The following is a 23257-nucleotide window of genomic DNA, read 5'->3' on the forward strand; positions in this document are numbered from 1 at the left end:
AAGGTGCACAACTAGTCACCTGCTTTTTTCTGGACTACTCTTCCATAAATACTCTGATAAATGCCCATCAGCACCACCCTCCAATCCAAATCAGGAGGATCTGAACCCTTCCCATTTGCTGTAATTTATGCAATAGAGTTCCATGTGAAATCCTGTCAAATGCCTTTGCAAAGTCAAGCAGTATCACCAAATAACAATTTCCTTTATCCAACTCCACTGTTACTTTATTACAGAAAGTAGGTAAATTACAATAGTCAATACCGCCCCTCACAAGATCATGTTGCCCCTTATAAAGTATAATTCTGTCCACTCAGTCCTGAAGTATGATTTTTAGCAACTTCTCCAAAACCATAACCACTATTCCTGATATACTGATTGACCTGTAATTTTCTACTTTTGTCTTGGAGCCTCCTTTATGAGGTGGAATTATTTTCTCCTCTTTACATTCTATTGGAATCTTACCAGAACTGAGGCTTAAATAAACAGCTTGGTTAGAGGAGGTGATAATTCTCTTGCACATTCTCATAACATATGGGCTGACATGCCATCTAACCCTATGGCAGTATTCGCTTTGGGGTTCTGCAATATACTAAGCAACTCTATTTCTTCCATCTCTAGTCTCTCACCAGTGAGTGATGCATCCAGCATTGCAGTATCAAAACCAAGATGACCTTTGCAAAATGATCACTTAGTAACTCAACTATTTGATTTGCTTCTGTTACTTCCCTACCATCAACACTTTTTAAAGTCATCCTTCAATAGTTATTCCCCCTTTTACTTGCCACATAGCAAAAGAACTCCTTAAGATTTTTTTTTGACTCATCAGCTAGCTTCCTCTCATAATTAGCTTTGGCTTTCTTTGCCATACAGATCACCCACATTGCCTGTACCTTGTTCTGCTCATGGGCATGTTGATCACCTTTTTCTTTATACTAACTTCACAACCTTTTTTTTATGTGATTATTTTAAGTTCTTAGTAAGTTTTAGATGGAAGATGAATTTCATCACTTGGTGGAAACACTGCCTTGTTTATTGGAGGTCGTCTAAAGTGGGTTGAAAAGGTTGCATGTTTGGTCTCTAGAGCAGGGTTTCTGGACTATATAAAAAAATAAATTAAAAATACAAAAAACAATATATATATATATATATATATATATGTAATAAAAAAAATTCTTAGCTCACCCATGATACTAAATGCACTACACGTTTGTACTATAAAATGTAGTTATATATATATATATATATATACTTATCAAGGTCATCATCAAATTCCTGATATATATACCCTCAAGGGGTGTACAGGATATGATAGTACTACATGAAAAATTACATCATTACCAATCTCCTATCTACAATTTCCCTCCAAATCAATCTGTTACCTGTCAAGACTCCAACATTATCAGATCTTATATTTCTGTCTTCTAATGCAATTTTAACTGTATTAATCCACCTATATATTGGTCTTCCTCTGGGTCGTTTTCCTACCTGGAAGAGAACTTGTTTTGCTAATCTTTCCACTCCCATTTTGTTTAAGTGACCATACTACCTGAGATTAGCTCTGCTAACGCATTCCTGGATGCTGACAATGTCAAGTTCTTTCCTAATATCCCCATTTTTAATATGATATTGCCATTGATGCCATCTGTTCATGCCCCTAATCTTCCTCAGGACTCTCATATCTGCAGTCTTTAGTCTTTGGTCAAGCATTTTACTTCTGACCCAGCTCTTAGATCCATAAGTTAAAATTGGCTTGCATACAGCTAATTTAGTATTTTGGCTAATTTCTCTCTTATTCCATATAAACTTATTCAGTTGACTTCCTACCATACCAGCTTTCTTGATTCTGTTGTCTATTTCTATATTTAATTTACCATCTTCACTAAAAATCATGCCTAAGTAGCTGAAATGTTTGACTTGTTCTATAGGTTCTCCATTCACAATGCAGTTGATATTTTCAATGTTTCTGCCTATTTTCATTGTCTTTTTAATGCTGACCTTCATACCATATCTATTACAACAGTTATTCAATTTAGTCAGGGAATCTTACAAACTTGTAGCGGATTTATTTAGCAGTATAACATCATCTGCATAAAGCAAAGAGCTGACATTAACATCTCCAATTCTGATATCATGTTTAATACCACTCTCCTTCATAATGTGATCCATATAGATAATGAATAAGAGAGGGGATAATATACATCCTTGTCTCACACCAGATTTAACATTAAACCATCTTCCTGTACTTCAATTCTAACTGCTGACTTACAACTCAAATACAGACTAAGTACTGCTTGATATAATGTCCCATTGACACCATATAACTGTAGTATTTTGAATAGCTTCTCTCTCTCTTGGCACCTTGTCATATGCCTTTTTCAGATCTACAAAACTTAAATAGAGATATTTGTTATATTCCCATGATTTCTCAACTATCTGTCATAAAGTGAAAATCTGATCCTGATAGCCTTTATTTGACCCGAATCCAGCTCGTTCTTCACCAAGGTTCGTTATAGAAATTGCTGTTCATTATATATATCAAATTAGTCATCTCTAGCAATTCATATATGCCTCTTCTTTCCCCAGTACCAGGAAATTCAGAAACCACTTCTTATTTGGTTCTCATAACATCCTCATCCTATTACATGTTCTTGGCACCTTCTCATATGGCAAGAACATGTAATAGGATGAGGATGTTGTGAGAACTACTGAATTTGTTTGTTTTTTCCACATCCTAAAACCGAGTCTATGCAAACCATATTAAAGAACTGCCAATTTACTCAATTTACTTAGTGAATATGCATTTCCTAAGGTATGCTGTACTTACAGATAATTAATCTGATCAGACTAATTCCAGGTTCAGCATTTTTCATCACTTCATACAGATGCAAAATAGGAATTTAGTTCAAGTTTAGAAAATTTATTTCTTCTGTCTGAAACAGACCACATAACTGGCATATAGCATTTTTTTTTTTTTTTTTTAATCATTAGATATTGGCCTATATTTGAGAAGACAGCAGCAATCTAATCAGGAATGAACACTTATTATTTCAGCTTCTGTTATTCACTGATAAACAAAAATGAAACAATAATATAACTCAAGGAAGAATAGTGCAGCACAAATACTAAATCACATTTTGAAGTAATGAAAATCATTTATACAAATAAAATTTATTATCAATGTTATAAAAATAAATATTATCAATGGCACAACCACATATACTTTAAATAAGGGATTAACATCCTACAGAACTGTTTTTTTATGGCACTATTTTATGTGCATTTTATGAGTGGTGGAGTTTCCATAGCAAACCCTGTCAACACTAAAGGCAGAGTAGAAACTACAGTTATGTGATTTACATATATTGCCATTGATGCAATAAGTAAAGAATGCAGGTTTGATTCTCCACATAATGCATCAATGTACATGAAAACCTGTTAGCTGTGTTTAGAATTATAGTGTCTAAAGAATTATTTGAATGCAGGAGGAATGAACAACTGTGCATATAAAATCTTAAGTTAAGGAATTATTGTGTTACTTTAAATTCATGAGTGATCAGTAGTGCTTCATGCAAGAACGTTTGTTTATGTGTATAGTGACCGATGATTAATTCAGTTATTACCTAGAAGATTTATTTCAATGAGTGCCGTTTATTGTATAAAGTGTTTACAGTTATAAGAAGTGTTTGTGTGTAAGTTGATGAAGAAAGAAGATTATCGGTAAGATTATTCCAACCATTAATATTCCTATGCAGAGATGAGAGTGTGTTTCATCCTAGAATTTCCTTATGTTAACAGTAACTATTGCGAAGATTAGCTGAAGTGTAAATTTAAAAGTGTTTGCTTGTAAAGAGGTGTTACTGCGATTTTATTATATTTGGAACTTAAGGAACTGTGAGAAGACTGTATTAGAGATAACAAATTTACCATTGTCTGAGTTCGTATGACAGTATTATCAGAAAGGCTGAAGTGTTTATAATAACTTAATTAGTGATTTGATCTTAAGTGTAAAATTTGTGATTCTAAAATTAAATGTTTGTTTTTGTTAATCAAAAGTTGTATTTTGCTTTGCCTGAATCTCTTTTACTGCACCATTCATAAAATATTCGAACCAAAGCGGGTAAATTAGGTAAGTTAAATATTCTTGGCCAGTATATATAATAACAACATATTAAGGAGAGATAGTTGAGAGTTGGTTTATCTTCAATTCTTGAACTAATTCAGATATAAAGTGGCGCAGTCTTTAAATATAAATTTTCTTTATATTTGAATTAGAAATCAACTTACAACTTATCAATTAGTTAAGAACATCGTAATAGTATGTCGGATCCAAAGTATAGATTGAGACGAAGTAGGATCCAACATATGCAACAGATAGCCATTATATACTATTCCTATTACAGCATTAATTAGGTTTAAAGAAGCCAAGTTGCCTGGCAGTGAGGCCATTGACTGAAACAGATTTTCAGTATTTTTTTATTAACTATGGACATTCTAATTATGTTGATGCAGTGTTCCAATTTACTGATATTCTTCTAACATCCATTACAATTACTGAAAAAAAAAAAAAAAAAAACTTTCCTCCTGGCATCATTAAATTATTTAATTATGTCATTAAAGCCAGCTATTTCACTTATCAGAAAAAATATATTTTATATTTTTTATTTTATATTAATATTTTATCTAGAAACAGATGTAGTTCTTGTTCAGAATGATCCCAGACAGCAAAGATGTCATCAACCTATCGTAGCCAAATTTCAAAGGCATCTCTGAACGTCTTTCAAAAATTATGAAGATATACAAACTTGCTGCTACCTACAAACCAATCAACCAGATCTATAACTTGTTACCTTCTCCTAAAGACAAAATCTCACCACTGATGCTACTTGGCATGTACAAGGTTCCGTGTTCCTGTAAATTGTCTTACTATGGACAGACAGGTAGATCTGTTAATAAACACATTTCAGAACATCAAGACCATATCCATCTTATCAAACCGCAGAAATCTGGCCTTGCACAACATGGAATTGAAAACTCAAACTACAGGATCCATTGGAAAAAACCAACTTCTACACAGATCTTTATATAAAGATGAACGTTTATATAAAGAAAGTGCTGAAGCCTACTTCACAGACCAAATCTGAACTGTAATGACGTTCTTGCTATCCCTAAAGTATGGGAAATTGTCATACAAAATCATGTAAAATATTAATAAATTTTTTATATATGTTATCTTATTTCTATAAAATATATCTAGATATAATTAAAAGTAAATTAACACCATGGGCTGAGGAAATTATTGCAGAAGAACAATGTGGCTTTAAGAAAGGAGGCTCCTGCACAGATCCCACATTTACATTCAAGCAAATTATAGAAAAAAGAACAGAATTTAACCTGCCAACATATATGGCCTTCCTAGATTATGAGAAATCATATGATTAAATCAACAGAACAAAATTAATCAATATACTGCATGAATTGAAAGCCTCACCTCAAACCACAAAAGCAATAGCAAATATAATGGAAGAAAGCTATATATTAAAATTAATAATGAAGCATCTGAAAAAATTAAAACCAATCGAGGTTTCATTCAAGGAAGTGGATTATCACCAATACTCTTCAATATATATGGAAAAAATTTCAAGAGAATGGGGAAAAAACAAAATCATAGGAATTAAAATAGGAAATAAAGAATTAACCAGCCTTTTGTATGCTGACAATCAAGTTATTTTTGCTGAAAATGAAGACCAATTACAGAAAAATCTACACGTATTGAACAAAACAATAGAACAGTATGACATGAAAATCTCAATTAATAAAACAAAATCAACAGCATTTCAAGGTAAAGAAATTAAAAGATGCAAACTAGTAATCCACAACAAAGTTATAGAACAAGTGAGCAAATTTAAATATCTAGGAAATTACATAAGCCCCAATGGAGAAATTGACATTGCATATAGAAAGCAAAAATTCCTAGCAGTCATTGGAACTTTGAATAGACACTTTAGTAAGCAGATGTCTAGAACAACCTAAATAAAACTATATAAAATAATAGCCAAACCAATTCTGAAATATGGCAGTGAAACATGGACTTGGGGAGAACGAGATAAATGACAAGTGGAAGCTGCAGAAATGAAGTTCCTAAGACTGCTTGCAGGCTATAAAAGAATAGACAAGATAAGAAATAAAAAAACAGTTATCCATAATCAACATAACAGAAGACATCACAAACTATAGAAAGAACTGGAAAAACCATAGAAAGAATGAACGAGGACAGATGGCCAAATATTGCTTGGAAATATAAACTAAAGGGACAACAATCAAGAAGACCCAGGAGGAGATAGGCAGAAGACTTTTTAAACTGTTGAAAACGTTACAGGAATACAATTGCCTAATACGGGAAGCCAAGAAGAAGAAGTTATCTTATTTTAATGCAAGATATTTATTTCTCCAGATATATTTTAATTTAATTCTATAACAAGCTACTGCATGCATATTGGGATTCCATTGTAATCATGCATCCTAACTGTATGTTATTCCTAGTATTGTTTGAATTAACTGTACTGACGAAGTCCTATGATACTTAGGATGAAATATTTACACATTAAAACTTATTACTGTGGTTATGTGTGTTTGTTTGTTTAGTCATGAATACTCCACAGGTTTCATTGTACAATAATAAAAATCAATAATGATGAAATTAAACAAGCAGATCATTACATATACTTAAGACAACAGATATCAATGAAAGAAAATATCATGGACAAAATTAAAAGATGCACAAAAGCATTTGGAAAATTACATTCAATATTTAAAAGCCAGCTACCATTATGCCTGAAGAGAAAAATTTTTAACCAATGTATTCTTTCTATATTGACATATGGCTGTGAAACTTGGGCGATAAATGCAAAGAAAATTCAAAAATTATGAACAACACAATTTAGTAGGGAAAGAACTATGCTTGGTATTACAAGATTGGATCACAAAAGGAATACATGGATAAGAATTCAAACCAAAGTCATTGTGGATAATATTTTTGCTGCTGAACTTTTTTACAATCTGAGTATTACACATTTGCCTCAAAAGATCAACTCAATCCATTAAAGAATCAAATTTACTCTGGAATTAGAAACTAATAATAGTCTTCTGTTTTCAGATTTATTTATCCCAAGACAACCAGAAGTGTATGGTTTTCAGCCTACAGAAAAAAGTACTAAGAGAGAAGCTAAATTAATGTTAGATCCCATCATCATCCTTCTCGAAAGTCACATTCCATTAAAACTAGTTATTGAGCAGACATTACATGCTCCACAAAAAAGGCTGAAGTTGTCAAAAACTTCAGCATATCAAATTTCACATTTCTCTCTAATAGCCATAACTAAAGATGTAAAGATGTAACACTAACATTTCAACTATGATAATAAACTAAGATTATAAATAAGTATGGCCTTCATTCTCAATCTCCAGTTTTAGAAGAGATAACTTTAGAGTTTCTATTCTGTACATCAAAAAAGTATCAAAACATTGTCTAGACTTCTATATATTGTGAATTTTCTGCTTTCAATTCACTCTCCAAAAGAACAACTTTTTCTTTTGTCTCATCCAAAAAGCTCTCAAGTTCCTTACTCTTACAGTTTTCAATATCAAGGAAGAATAATAGCCCTGTGTATCATGCTATTTCTTTCAGCTACACACATTACTTTTATCTATTGGAAAAGACTAAAATGTTTACACATTTTTATAAGAGAGATTTATAAAGAAAACTGTGAAGCTCATAAGCAAAAAAAAATAACTAAACTAAATTAAATAATATTAATTAATATTATTATTATTTAGGTATAAGGAGTCAAAAGACTCATTGCAGGAGGTCCTTCCTAGGAAACACAAGTCTATCATACCACTCCTTAAACTCATTGACAGTTCTCGCTCTCACCACTTCATCAGGTAATGCAAACTGCCCTCTTGCTCACAGATTCCTTTCGTAACTTCCAGGGATGGCCCCTTGTCATCACTCCTTCCCGCTGTTCAACCAAGCGAAAGAACTCCGCAGTGTCAACAGGGTTGACACTGGGGAGTTCTTATACCACCTCTCAACAGTTTAAAAGTCTCAATCATATCACCTCTCCTTCTTCTATCCACCAAACTCTGCAGTCCACATTCCCTCAGCCGATCCTCATAACTAACATTGTACAGTACTGAAACTCTCTTTGTTATCTGCCTCTGTACCCATTCCACAGTTAATTTATCCCCTTCAAATCCTTCTGAGAACAACAGTCTAAATGTGGTCTGATCAGGGTCTTATACAACAGAATAACTCTGCAGGTCAGCATCCTTCTCATTATTGCAGGAATCCTCTGTATTACCTTCACCACCTTTGCAATATGTCCCTTGAATTTCAGGTTTCTATCAATCATCAACCACAGATCTCTGGTCTCCCCCTACTTCCTCCAGTATATCTCCTCCAATAGAGTATGCAGCATCCCATCGATGTGTCCAAAACCTCAAAACCTTACATTTTGCTGCATTAAACCGACACCCCATTCATTTGCCCATCTGTCTAGCTTATTCAAATTCTCTTGCATGACTACCACATCTGCACTATTGCTAATAACCCTTCCCAGCTTCACATCATCCGCAAACAACTGAATATCCCCCTGCAATCCACTGACAATGTCATTGATATAAAGGTTAAACAATATAGGTCCCAGTACTGAGCCCTGTGGGACCCCACTTGTAACCCTCTGCCTCCTTGAAACTAAACCACCATTCACAACTCTCTGATACCTATCGGACAGCTAATCCTGAATCCAGTTGACCAACCTGACATCCAAACCCATGTGCTGCAACTTAAATATCACCTTATCATGTTGCACCCTGTCAAATGTCTTTGCTAAATCCAAGAAAATGGCAATATATGCCTTTCCCTCATCTACTGCACTTGTAACTTTATTATAAAAGGCTAGCATATTACTAAAACAAGAGCGTCCCCCTCACGAATCCATGTTGACTCTCACAGATAACATTACCCCGATCTGCCCAATGTCGTATATCATAACTAATTTCTCCAAGATCTTAATAACTACCGATGACACACAAACTGGCCTATAATTAGACACTTCCGGTCTTTTACTGCCCTTATGCAATGGCACTATCTTACCTTCCTTCCATTCCCTGGGCACTTTTCCTGTAGCCAGACTTTCATTGAAAAGCCAGGTCAAAGGAGCTGTCAGTTCCTTAGCACATTTCTCTCAAAACTCGTGGTGAAATACTATCCAGTCTCACAGCTTTACTGACATCCAGAGTAACGAGTATTTGGAACACGTTCTCCTCCTGCACCTCTAAACCTCGAACCTGCCCTATCCCTCTAGTATTAAAATTTACTCCTCCAGGATGAAATACACAAATAAAGTGTTCAATGAACAATTCCATTATATCCTCTGCATCAGCCACTCTATTCCCATTTTTATCCCGCAATCATTTCTCATTCCTATTGGCCACATAGCTAAAAAATTCTCTAGGATTTTCTTTGGATCTTAGTGCCAATCTCTTCTCATATTGCAGTTTTGCCTTCCTTACCATACTAGTCACACTCTCCTGGCCTGTGACTTATATGTCAATACATCTGTGCCAAGGCCTTTGACAGGATTCCACATGGAATTCTAATCAGTAAATTGCAGCATATGGGAATGGACAAAGGGTTGGTGAGATGGATAGGAGGGTGGTTGACGGAGAGATATCAGAGAGTGGTTTACTCGGGAGTAGAGTCCACAAGATGGCCTGTGACTAGTGGTGTGCCACAAGGATCTGTTCTTGGACCACTGCTGTTTAATTTGTTCATAAATGATATAGGAAATGATCTGAGAGGAACAGTTCATTTGTTTGCGGATGATGCGAAGTTGGGTAGGGCAATAGTGAATGCAGATGACGTCAAAATTTTGCAGGATGATTTGGATAGATTGGAGGTCTGGGCTAAGGAGAATGGATGTCAGTTTAATGTGGTAAAATGTAAGGTTATGCATTTTGGGGTGAAAAGATTGGCGGCAGTTTACTGCATTGGTGGAACCGTGCTCCAGGAAATTGATGAGGCACGAGATTTAGGAGTGTTGGTAGATAAGGAATTGAAATTTAGGGGACACATTGCAAAAGTGACCAAAACAGCTCATCAAATCACTTGGTTGCTGAAGAATACGATGACAAGCAGAGACAAGTAGGTTATTGTTCCTCTGTACCGAGCCTTGATAAGACCCCATCTAGACTACTGTGCTCAGATTTGGTCACCTAGGTTTCTTCTTGATGGGGAGGAGGTGGAGAGGATCCAGAGGCAAGTGACCAAGATGATAGCAGGTCTGTGGAATGAACCGTATGAGAACAGGTTGAGGATTTGTGGGTTGCAAAAATTGGTTGATAGGCGGAGGAGGGGAGATATGATTGAGACATTCAAATTACTGAAGGGTTTCTATAAAATTAATTCAGAAGATATTTTTGAGAACAGGGCTGGTTGTGGGAGTAACCAAGATGATAGCAGGTCTGTGGAATGAACCGTATGAGAACAGGTTGAGGATTTGTGGGTTGCAAAAATTGGTTGATAGGCGGAGGAGGGGAGATATGATTGAGACATTCAAATTACTGAAGGGTTTCTATAAAATTAATTCAGAAGATATTTTTGAGAACAGGGCTGGTTGTGGGAGGACTAGGGGACATCCATGGAAACTGGGCAAAAGTGTGGTTAGTAAAGGTGTTAGAGCTGGGTTCTTTACTTTTAGAGTAGTGAATGAGTGGAATGCGCTCCCTGAGTCTGTGGTGGATGCTGTGACAGTGAATGAGTTTAAGGCGAGGTATGATAGATACTGTATGAATGTCAAATAGTTGTGATGAATATGATTTGGGGCCTCCCTCGATGAGTCCAATGACTCCCTGGAGTTGCCCGTAATAATAGTAATAGTAATATTCTTCATGCATCTGCTCTTCACCTGTCTCCTATCTCTTCCATAGCCTCTTTTTCACATGTAGCTCATGTTTAATATTGTTTGTCATCCACTTCACACCAAATTGTGTCCTCTTCTTCACTTGTGGAATACAGTTTACTATTGCTGCTAACAAATATTCCTTCACAATTTCCCAAGCCCTAATGATATCCCAGCCTTCCAATTCCTCCCTCTATAAAACTTCCTCAAGTTGATGTCTAAAACTATTGTAATCACCTGTCTTATAATTCCACATATATTCCTGTCTCTTTGATACTCCTGCATGTCTATTCATCTTCCAAGTCAAAACCACATGGTCACTCTCTCCAACTGGTGGGAGAGATGTGATCTCACTTATTATCAGCTCTTCTGATGCTATGACCAAATCCAAAACTCTTGTTTCCTCTATTACATGTTGTCTAAGATATTTGTTCCTCAAGAATTCTAGAAATTCCATTCCCTTATTGCTAAATGCATCTTCCTCTCCCCAATTTATACTGCTGTAGTTAAAATCTCCAATAACAATCATTCTTCTTGCACTTGCCAAGCTCAACTGTCTAAACATCTCCTGGTCCCCATCCTCTGTGCTCCTTGGTTATTATTCATACTCAAATGATTTTTTTTCTTTTGAGTCATTCCAGTTCTGAGAGACCTATACAAGATGATATTTCATTGCTGCATGGCAAGTTGATAAATAAGTTAAGGGAGATTGGAATGAAAAGCAGATGGATAGATTTTTTTCGTCTGAAAGATAACCAGCAATGTAAGAGAAAGCAGCATTCCTGAAATCAAAAGTAGCTAGTAGAAATACCAGTGATGAAACAACACTTTTCAACTTATCTGTTAATGACATTTCATGTAGATTGACAGATGAAAATCAGCAATTTGCTGGTAATGGGTGAATTATAAGGAGTGATGCTCATTTCAAGTCCTTCAGAAAGATGTAAATAGATTTTTAGCTTGAACAGACGAGTTCAAGTCCATGTTAATGTTGATAAGTGCAGAATTACATATTGCATTAGTGTTGACATGTTCCAAGAGATTGAGAATTGGGATCTGGTGGTGATGGGCAATAGAGAGCTGAAGTTTAAACACTACATTCCCATATGATATTTTTGTGAAGATTAACCAGCATAGTGCTGCTACAAATAAGGATGATAATTACAAGTAGAGATAAGGATGTATCACAATACTAAGTCTTAACCACACTATACCGGGATTACAGTCTGAAAATTTAGCCACCTGATTTGTTTTAAAGTGGAGAGCTCTAGAGATGAGTAAGATGCCAAGAAATTATATTCTTGGTTTCATTCTTTATCCAAGTGTAAGCAAACAAAGTTTGTGCGTGAGGTCACTTCACAACTGGGCTACTTGTATATAGAGGCTAATGACTTCACGTCAATTGTCTTAGTATCCCATAATGCAAAGCATTATGGGAAGGGCCACTACCCAAGACTAGTTTTGACCTTTATTGAGATCTCATCTGTGGGAGCCAGACCCAGAAGTGATACCAAGGTTTAAGTAATGTGGAAGTCATATTTCGATATACAAGTAGCCAAAAGGTGTCACACCTTATTACTAAAATACTCTGGATTAGAGATATATGTTTAAACAATCACACATTCTCCAGTTATTATTCATATTCAATGATTTTAGTATTTCATGTTATTGTTACTAATAAAAAACAAAAAAAAATAAAATAAAATACTTCTCCTCTGGGAATGATGAGGAGGACACTGACGTGTAGAAGTAGGGAGATTCTTGTTCCATTGTATAAGGCTTTGATTAGGCCACACATGGACTATTGTGCCCAGATTTGGTCACCTGGTTTTCAGAAGGATGAAGAGATGTTGGAAAGGGTCCAAAGGCGACTGACTAAGGTAGTTTCTGACCTCTGGAATGTTGAGTATGAAGAAAGATTGAAAAGATGTAATTTGCAGAGTCTAGTGGAGAGAAGGAAGAGGGGAGATATGATAGAGACCTACAAGTTGGTAAGGGGTTGTTATAGGATCAATGGTGGAGAAGTTCTACAGAGAATAGTGGGAGATCAGGGGAGAACCAGAGGTCATGCCTGGAAACTGTATAAAGAGGGTGTGAGTAGGGGAGTGAGAGGCAGGTTTTTTTCGTGCAGAGTTGTGAATGATTGGAATGCCTTGCCTGAGAGTGTGGTGTCTGCAAGGAGTTTGAATATGTTTAAGACCCGGTATGATGAGATGTGTGTGAGATAAAAGGACCTCCTAGATGAGTCTTTGACTCCATGAGGTCTTGTTTAATAATAATAATAATAATAATAATTCTAGAAGTATTTCTTTTTTCATCAACATCTATCTCTAATCCAGAGTATTTTAGTAATAAGTTGTGATACCTTCTGACTATTTGTATATGGAAATACGACTTCTGCATTACTTCAATCGTGGTATCACTTCTGGGTCTGGCTCTCACTGATGAGACCTCAATAAATGTCGAATCTGGTTTGGATAGTGACCCTTCATAATGCTTAGCATTATGCATGTCCGTAAGGATATGTGCTTTGCATTATGGAATACTAAGGCAACTGATGTGAAGTCATTAGCTTCTATATACAAGTAGCCCAGTGATGAAGTGACATCGTACACAAACTTTGTTTGTTTACACTTGGACAAAGGATGAAATGAAGAATATAATTTCTTGGCATCTAATTTTTAAAAATGTCTGTGAATTTTCAAACACAATTACATTGCATAAATATCCAGTATAATTTAAATTAATTATGCTCTAACATTGCAACTTGGACTGAGAGATCATATATCTGTAGACTTTATCATTCCATTCTCTCTCTCTCTCTCTCTCTCTCATGCATGATACCCAAATAACATTATTTGGGTATCATATTTATAACGCTGAGTGATAACATTAAAAAAAATTTTTTTTCACTGTTATCACTTCTTTCTGATATTTAAACAATCACACATTCTCGGTTATTATTCATATTCAGTGATTTTAATGTTTCATGTTATTGTTACTAGTAAAAAACAAAAAAATTAAATACTTCTCCTATTCTAGAAGTATTTCTTTATTCATCAAATAATCAATACCCATGATCTACATTCCAATATCCACATCACTTTGTCTTGTTAGTTAGTCATTTCTTATACATAAAAATATATTCATTGGTATCATTATTAAATAATATAAATTCTCCATAAAGATGTCATCATTTTATTTTTGGAAAAAATTATTTCCAAGTGTTTTATAAGAGAAATTTTATGCAAACAATCTACATTTGGGAACGTATTCATTGAACAATTAATCATTAAGATATTCCATACTCGCTAACCTTGGTAGCAGTAGGAGTACCATGGCCTTGTCCTCCTAATGTGTGATGGCTGCTGCTATGACTAGGTGACTCCGAAACAGCTGGATGCATGGAAGTCACTGCTGTGGTACTGGAAACTGTGTTTGTGGCAGTATTAGTTGTAATGGCAGTAGAAAGATGCTTTGAGGAATAGCCATTATTTGTGGTTCCTGCTAGATAACTATTACTGCGTAAGGAATGACTGATTGGAGTCACAGGCCTAGAACCTCCCTGAGTAAGACCTGCCATCTTCAATTGAACTATCTTTTGACAAGCTATAAACAGAAACACTATAAGTAAAAATTTCTTACAAGAAATGCTGCTTAAAAATATTTTTTTAATATTAGATTATTCATTTAATTATAAAATATGTATTTTGACATGTAATTCAAATAATGAAATAAATTTATCAAAATTAATTTCAGATCATTCTGAAATTCTCTCTCTTCTCTTTTTAATTTATCAAACTAAAATTTTTAATCCACAAAACTTCAATTTATCCTCACAGGAGAGATTCCACAGAAAAAAAAAAATCTTTATCTTGATTGCTCATCTCCAGATCTCCACCACTTTCTAATCCCAAAGAAAGCACTTCCAAAGAGAGAGAACTTCCTTATCTCAACTTTTCAATTCTGCCACTCTGAAATTCAACTCCCTGTTCACCATAAATCCCAAATCCAGATGTGCATACTTCTATAGAATACTTGGCTAATTTCCTCTCAATCTGATTTTACCTTCATTACCATGCTAGTTACCTTTCCTGCCTGTGATGCACTGCACATAAACTTGATAATCACATTTCTTTTCTCTTTATATTTCCTCCACTTAATGATGCCATGCTCAATTTAAATTCCCACCTGATTTAGCTTTATGATCCTGAAATGCAAGTCTGATGCTGCTTCCCTCAAATACCCCTTAATCATTTTCCCATTCACTGCTACCCTTCCCTTATAGTTTTTTATTCCAGTGGTACTGCTCCAAGTTACCAACTAAATTTTTCATAATTATCACTTCTGTTGTTCCAGAAATACCTTATCTGAACCAAAAATTCCACATGCTTAATAATTTCCACTGCAAGATTGTAAAAGAATAATTTGCCATTTCTAGACTGAAAGCTGCATAAAACACAGGTAATGCACACTTTTGTTATCTGCATTTCTGCATATACGTGGTTTCATTTCTGTACGTAAGGATTACTGCTGATCCAAGGTCATGGAGGATTCCAAAGATTCCACTTTTGCATCTTGTTTCCTACCTCTGTCTGTCTGCTGTGCTCAGTGTTCATTTTGTGTCCTTATTGCCTTTTTGGCCTATGAAGTATTGCTTTATCTACAAATATGAAGATCTGACAAAAGATGAAAGCAACCAACACCTGTTGCTACAAGTTGTGGATGGTTCCACTGCTGTAAGTTGCTATGCATTCCACAATCTCAATATGACTGGTGAGGCTGGAGCTGCAGATCACACTGCCACTGAAAAATTTCATGATCTCTTCAAAGCAATGATAGTAAGAGGAAGTTTCACATCAAAGCAAACATGAAATTGGCCTGTTTGGAAGCATATACCCTACCCATTCATACCTACAAATCCATTGAAGAGAAGACAGCACCTAGATTTAAATCTGCAAGGACTGCTGCATTGCTATCGGGAAGAATTGCTTCAGGGGAAAACAAAATAATACCCTTCATTCCTTGTGGTGTACCACTCAGAAAACCTGTGGTCACTGAAGGGATATGTAAAGACAAGATTGCCTGTTGTTTGGAAAGCAAATAAGAAGGGCCAGATAACAACAATTTTCAGTGAATAATTTTTGGAGAGTTTAACAATGTATTAATCTTGAAATTGAAAATATATAACTACTTTAAGAGTTATTTGTTTTATAGGCAGTGAATATTTTATTTATTGCTTTTATGTCTTAATATATATGAAAAATAGGAGCATTTTCCATTATCTTGATGGATCAAAATCTCACTTGTTGGGCATGCAACCTCTATTATCCCATGTTATAAGGAAGCTTATAACATGGGATACCTGTTTTACAAGTTTTCGATATATGCAGTGATTCTCGAAAACACAACCCCCCCCCCCGTTTAATGGAAGTTATTTATAGTTATAAATGCTGTTAGTAAAAAATATTTATTACTGGAGTCATCAGACAAACAATAGCTACTTAGAAAAAAACTTGAAAATATATTTGCATTCTTGATAGCAAGTGAACATTTGATTGCATTTTAGGACAGATAATAAAAAAACTCAAAATGAGCTTGGAATGAATAAAACAGACGAAATAAATATTTCAATACCTTATTTATAGCATCCAATATATTGAGAAGAAATAATGTACAAATACTATGTAGTACTCTTAACATTTCAATAAAAATGAAATGTAATGTAAATTTTGAAAGTTTAAATAGAGGGTTATTTCAAATGAAAAAAAAATGTACAAAATTTTAAGTCATTACAAAATATGTAAACACTTACAGAAGTCAAAGACCACTAAACAACAAATGAAAATTTGCATTTTCATTTGCTGAAGAAATGAAGAAATAAAAGCAGTATTTACAAAAACATTTTCAGGGATATTTCACATGCCAATTATGTAAATGTCTATTAGGCTAGGTTTTTCATATAACTTGTCATTCTGGCTAAGCAAATTTTGATGAAATTTGATACAGAATTGTTGTTTACTAAAATGCGACAAGCAATTTTCATTAAATCTGAACCCGTATTACGTGAATTATGCAGAATGATGTTCATCATCATCATCAAATTCCTGCCATGTACCCTCTAGGGGGTGTACAGGATATGACAGTACTACATGAAAAAAATTACATCATTCTTAACTTCCTGTCTACAATTTTCCTCCAAATCAGTCTGTTACTTGTCAAGACTCCAATATTATCAGATCTTATATTTCTGTTGTCTAAGGCACTTTGTACTGTATCAATCCACCTACATCTTGGTCTTTCTCTGGGTCGTTTTGCTGCCAACCTGGCAGAGAACACGTGTTTTGCTAATCTTTCCTCGTCCATTCTGTTTAAGTGACCATACCACCTGAGATTAGCTCTGCTAAAGCATTCGTGGATGCCGACAACATCAAGCTCTTCCCTAATATCCTCGTTTTTAACATGATATTGCCATTGATGCCATCTGTTCATGCCTCTAATCTTTCTCAGGACTCTCATATCTGCGGTCTCAGTCTTTGGTCAAGTGTTTTACTTCTGACCCAGCTCTCAGATCCATAAGTTAAAACTGGTTTGAACACTGTCTTGTATATAGCTAATTTAGTGTTCCGACTAATTTCTCTCTTATTCCATATGAATTTATTCAATTGACTTCCTACCATACCAGCTTTGCTGATTCTGTTGTCTATTTCTATATTTAATTTACCATCTTCACTAAAAATCGTGCCTAAGTAGCTGAAATGTTTCACTTGTTCCACAGGTTCTCATTTCACAACACAGTTGACATTTTCAATGATTCTGCCTATTTTCATTGTCTTTGTTCTTTTTATTGCTGACCTTCATACCATATATATTACAACAGCTATCCAATTTAGTCAGAGAATCTTGCAGACTTGTAGCGGATTTATTTAGAAGTATAACATCATCTGCATAAAGCAAAGAGCTGACATTAACATCTCCAATTTTGATATCATGTTTAAAAAAAATGATGGCAGAATGATGTTTTATATATATATATTAATAATAATGTAGTAATAATAATGAGGCTCTGGACTATTCTGTAGCAGATGTCCCTTGACCTCACCTGATACTCCAGTTTATCCGACTGATGTTCAACAGTGAGATCAGGGTTCTGTGGATACCAGTCATCATCAAGTGGTGATGTTCACATCCACAAGGCACACAGTTACAGCATGGTACATTATCTTGCTGAAAGAGACAATGGTCAGTTCCATAGAAATGCCAAAGTAGGAAGCATTGTACTGTCTATGTTCAGAAACCTCTCAAAGTTCAATGTTCATGGCACCACAAACAGTGGTCTGAGGCCAAACCAGGAAAAGCAGGACCAGACTACCACCAATACCTTCATACCTATGGTTATGCACTCTGGTGAGAGATGTTCGCTGGGCAACTGCCACACTGTTCATCTGCTTGGTAGAATGTAGCATGATTCATCACTCAATAACACAGCTTTCCAAGCTTCCACATCCCACTGTAAACACTCTTTGCACCACTGAAAACTATGCTGCATGTTGATTCAGGTAATGTGAGCATACTGCGATCCTGTTATTGAAACCTATGTTATGAGCCTCAGCTCTGAATGTTTTTGTGCAGATTCACATTCCAATCAATGCCTAGAACTCTGTATTCAATGTGTCAGCTGACAAATGGTGGTTTTTACATATTATCCTTCATAGCACCCCTACAATCATGTTCAACGATTGTGGTGGGTCATCCACTGTGAGTAGCACTTGTAGTTGACTTTCTGTGCTTCCATCTCAGTATGGTATCACTGACTGTTGACCTGAGATGACCCAATTTGTCAATGATTTGCTGAATAGATAGGCCTGGAACATGGAATCCAATCACAATGTTTCTTTCAAATTCTGTCAGTTCATTTTTTTAACAGCCATTTTTATTATTATTATTATTGTTCCGGGAAACTCCAAGAAGTCGACAGACTCATCGAGGGAGGCCCTAACATCATGTCAAGAACAACTATTCAACATTCACACAGTATCTATCATACCTTGCCTTGAACTCATTCACGGTCATAGCACCCACAACAGACTCTGGAAGCTTATTCCACTCATTTACCACTCTCCAAGTAAAGAACCTAGCTCTAACACCCTTGTCAACCACGCTCTTGCCCAGCTTCCATGCATGGCCTCTAGTCCTCCCACCACCAGTCATATTTTCAAAAATATCGTCTGGATCAATCTTATAAAAACCCTTCAGTAATTTGAATGTCTCAATCATATCACCCCTCCTTCGCCTATCGTCCAATTTCTGCAACCCACAAATCTTCAACCTATTCTCATAAGGTTCATTCCACAGACCTGCTATCATCTTGGTCACTCGTCTCTGGACCCTCTCCACTTCCTCCCCATCACGAAGAAACCCTGGTGCCCATAACTGGGCACAGAAGTCCAGATGGGGTCTTATCAAGGCTCGATACAGAGGAACAACAACTTGTTCGTCTCTGCATGTTAAAGTATTTTTCAGAAGCCAAGTGATTTGGTGAGCTGTTTTAGTTACTTTTGCAATGTGCCCCCTAAACTTCAACTCCCTATCCACCAACACTCCCAAATCCCTGGCCTCATCAATCTCCTGGAGTATGGTTCCACCAATGCGATATACCGCTGCTATTCTTTTCACCCCAAAGTGCATAACCTTACACTTTGCCACATTAAATTGACATCCATTTTTCCTAGCCCAGTCCTCCAAACTATCCAAATCATCCTGTAAAATTTTGACATCCTGTGCACTCACAATTGTTCTACCCAACTTTGCATCATCAGCAAACAAGTGAACACTTCCTCTCAGATCCTTTCCAATATCATTGATGAACAAATTGAAAAGCAGTGGTCCAAGAACAGAGCCCTGTGGCACTCCACTAGTCACAAGACGTCTTTTAGACTCCACTCCTGAATAAACCACTCTTTGATATCTCTCCTTCAACCACCCTCCTATCCATCTCACCAATCCTATATCTATACCCATCTGCTCCAGTTTACTGATTAGGGTTCCATGTGGTATCCAATCAAAGGCCTTGGCAAGGTCCAGTAGTATCACTGTAAACCCATTACCCCTATCCAGTTCAGCCGTCACTGTGTTATAAAACGTGAGCAAGTTACTGAGGCATGATCTACCCTTCACAAAACCATGTTGTCCCCCATACAATATCCCATTTTCATCTATCCAATCCTGTATTCTTTTCTTGACTAATTTCTCTAAGACCTTGACAATGATTCCTGATATGCTAATCGGTCGGTAATTTACAACAGCAGTCTTGGAACCACCTTTATGCAGTGGAACTATTTTCCCCTCTTTCCACCCGCTCGGGACTAACCCAGACCCGAGACTCAAATTAAACAAAATGGTCAAGGGTACTGACAATTCTTTAGCTGCTTCTCGTACAACACGAGCTGGTATACCATCCAATCCCACAGATGTATTGATATTGAGGTTATGCAATAGACTACTCACCTCCACTTCATTAACCACAATTGCCGTATAATCTACTGGTTTATTCGTTTCTGCAATGTCACCACCTGGATGATATACTCTTGCAAAGTGCTCACTCAGTAACTCAACTATCTCAACTGATTCAGTTACCTCCCTACCATCGGCATTCTTTAAAATCAATCTGCCATGTACATTTTTCCTTTTACTTGCTACATATCTAAAAAACTGTTTAGGATTCTCTTTAGCCTGCATGGCCAATGTTCTTTCGTAATCCTTTTTTGCTTTTCTTACCACACTTGTCACCCTTCTGGCCTGCGCTTTATACCGTTCATGTGCCTGCCGGTCACCCTTCTCCTTAAATTCCCTCCATAGTTGTTTCTTTTTTTGCAGCTCAAGCTTAATGGTGTTATTCATCCATTTAACCCCTACTTGATTTATTATTCGGACTCTAGGTATACAGTCAGCCATTGCTTCATGCAAGCACTTCTTAACTACCTCCCATGCACTATCAACTTCTAGTCCTTGCAGTTGTACATGCCATGGCACTGAACCAATCAAACTCCTAAGCTTGTCATACTTTCCAGCCCGATAATTCCACATGTACCCTGTCTTAATTGAAAATTCTACACCTTTAGCCACCTCCCAAGTTAAGACCCTATGATCACTCTCACCGATTGGTGGCAATGTGGTCATATTTGTTACAGCCAAATCCTCAGATGTAATTACTAGGTCAAGCACTCTCTGACCCCTAGTATTTTCCATTACATGCTGTCGCAGATAGTTATCCCTTAATAACAGCATAAAATCCAGTTCCTTCCTTCCGTGTGTCCTCTCCTCACTCCAATCAATGCGACCATAGTTGAAATCTCCCATAATAATCACCCTCCTTCCACCCATTTCTTCTATTTGCTTGTGCATACTGTCACCACCATCTTTTCCATCACCTGGTCTATAGCAGCACCCAATTGTATATTTAGTTCTGCTAGCCACAATCTCACACCAAATGGCCTCAAATGTGCTCTTTTCTCTATCCTGCAATTCAACTTCTATTCTCCTTGACTGGAGCTCATCAGCTATCATCAACAATACTCCTCCCCCCATTTTATTCTCTCTGTCATTCCTGAACACACTATACCCATCACATTCAATCCCACTAGTTATATCATCTACAGTCAGCCATGTTTCACTAATACCTATAACTTGTGGTCTGGAAGTGCCAACCATGGCCAAAAACTCTTCCTTCTTGTTCCTAATACTCCTAGTATTAGTGTACATGAATTTAAGACCCTCATTAGCCCCAACCCTACCTTGATGCCTTATATTAACTATCCCACTCAGATTTGTTGTCCTTATTTGCTCTGGCATATTATATTCATTCTTACATTCAACTGCCTCCATAAGGACTGTATATCTACTCCCCCCCCCTTAACAAATCTAGTTTCCCTGAATTTGCACATCCACTACATTCAGCAACACTTTCTCAAGTCTTCTTACACCGTAACCATTCAAATGCAAGCCATCCATCTTATACAGATCCTTTCGCCCATCAAACTCACTCCACACATCCACAAATTCCACACCACTCGTCATACATAACCCACGCATAAAGTCATTCGCAATTATGGCCCTCCTTTTAAACATTTCACTGTCATACCGTGGCAAAAGACTAATCATTCTAACTCTCTCACTCTTTTCTTTTGCTACCTCAAACAATTCATTCAGGTCTTCTATCATTTCCATTTTATCTCCTTTCAAATCATTCGTACCTGCCACAACAATCATTTCTTTCACCCTTTCCTTTTGCTCTCTCTCAGTTACGTCCTTTATGGTCGCACCAGGTTGGTACGATTTTGTCAAATCCTCTACTAACACACCTCGTACTAACGAGTCTCCATACAGCACTCTATCCTTCATTTTGTTCATGTTCACATTCATACGTCTATTTTTCCTGTCATACCTTTTATTATTGGTTGGTTCATTCAATCTACTTTTGTTCATGCACTCTAGCTGCTGTTTTGCTCTTTCTATCGCACTATTCAACAACGCGATCTCACTCAATGCATCTATCTCATCTTTTTTATTCTCTGAGAAACCATTTATACTATCATTCACACTTTCTACATTCACACTCTCACAATTTTCATGTACAACCTTGCCGTTTCTTGTCATATCCCTATTTCCTTCATTCTGAAGGTTGACAAAAATATCACATTCACGATCCGAAATACACTTCAATTCCTCATTCTCCCTACATTTTCTACACACATTCAATCCTTTATTATCATCTAACCACACTCCGACCGCACTCCGCAAAGCGTACATTTCACAGCTAGTACACTGACTCATTTCTTTTATACTACCGTTCTTTGATAAGGATGGCGAACCTTCATTACTGGCTGCCATTTTCCTTCGCACAGTGCCATACTTATTTGCAACGTGTTTTGTCAAATTATACGTTATAACACACCAAAAACAGACGCACTAAAATACGCAAGGCAAACAAAACAAAACTACACAATATTAAGTAATTTGTATCGATAACTGAAAATGATACTTATCTTATCTGGAGCTTGCACAAACACTACACATTATGAATTCATCTAGCGGCGACTTCCCGACATAGATTATGTTATAAAACACTTTAGTACACTAACCACGCTAATAAAGCTCCAATAATATACCAAAATTACACACTTAAGTCCATTACATTGAATCCAAAACATCAATAAATCAACAAAAATCACAAATCTCTCAGGAGCTCTCCGATAGCACGTCCGTTCACCAGCTAGCCTCGACACCAAAAACCATTT

General features: G+C 36.2%; 1 protein-coding gene across 3 annotated transcripts in view; it reads right to left on the bottom strand.

Annotated features, from left to right (window-relative positions):
- The window catches only part of LOC150098898 (centaurin-gamma-1A-like), a 273420-nt gene that overhangs the window by 162254 nt on the left and 87909 nt on the right, over window positions 1-23257 (bottom strand). For all 3 annotated transcript variants that reach the window (XM_090404607.1, XM_090404608.1, XM_090404609.1), the window contains exon 7: window positions 14278-14570. In XM_090404607.1, coding sequence (XP_090260733.1) covers window positions 14278-14570 — 293 coding nt within the window. The remainder of the gene's footprint in view (window positions 1-14277; window positions 14571-23257) is intronic.

Source organism: Typopeltis vanoorti, chromosome 15, assembly GCF_054136105.1.
Source record: "Typopeltis vanoorti isolate ZY-2024b chromosome 15, IOZ_Tvanoo_1.0, whole genome shotgun sequence".
NCBI lineage: Eukaryota > Metazoa > Arthropoda > Arachnida > Uropygi > Thelyphonidae > Typopeltis > Typopeltis vanoorti.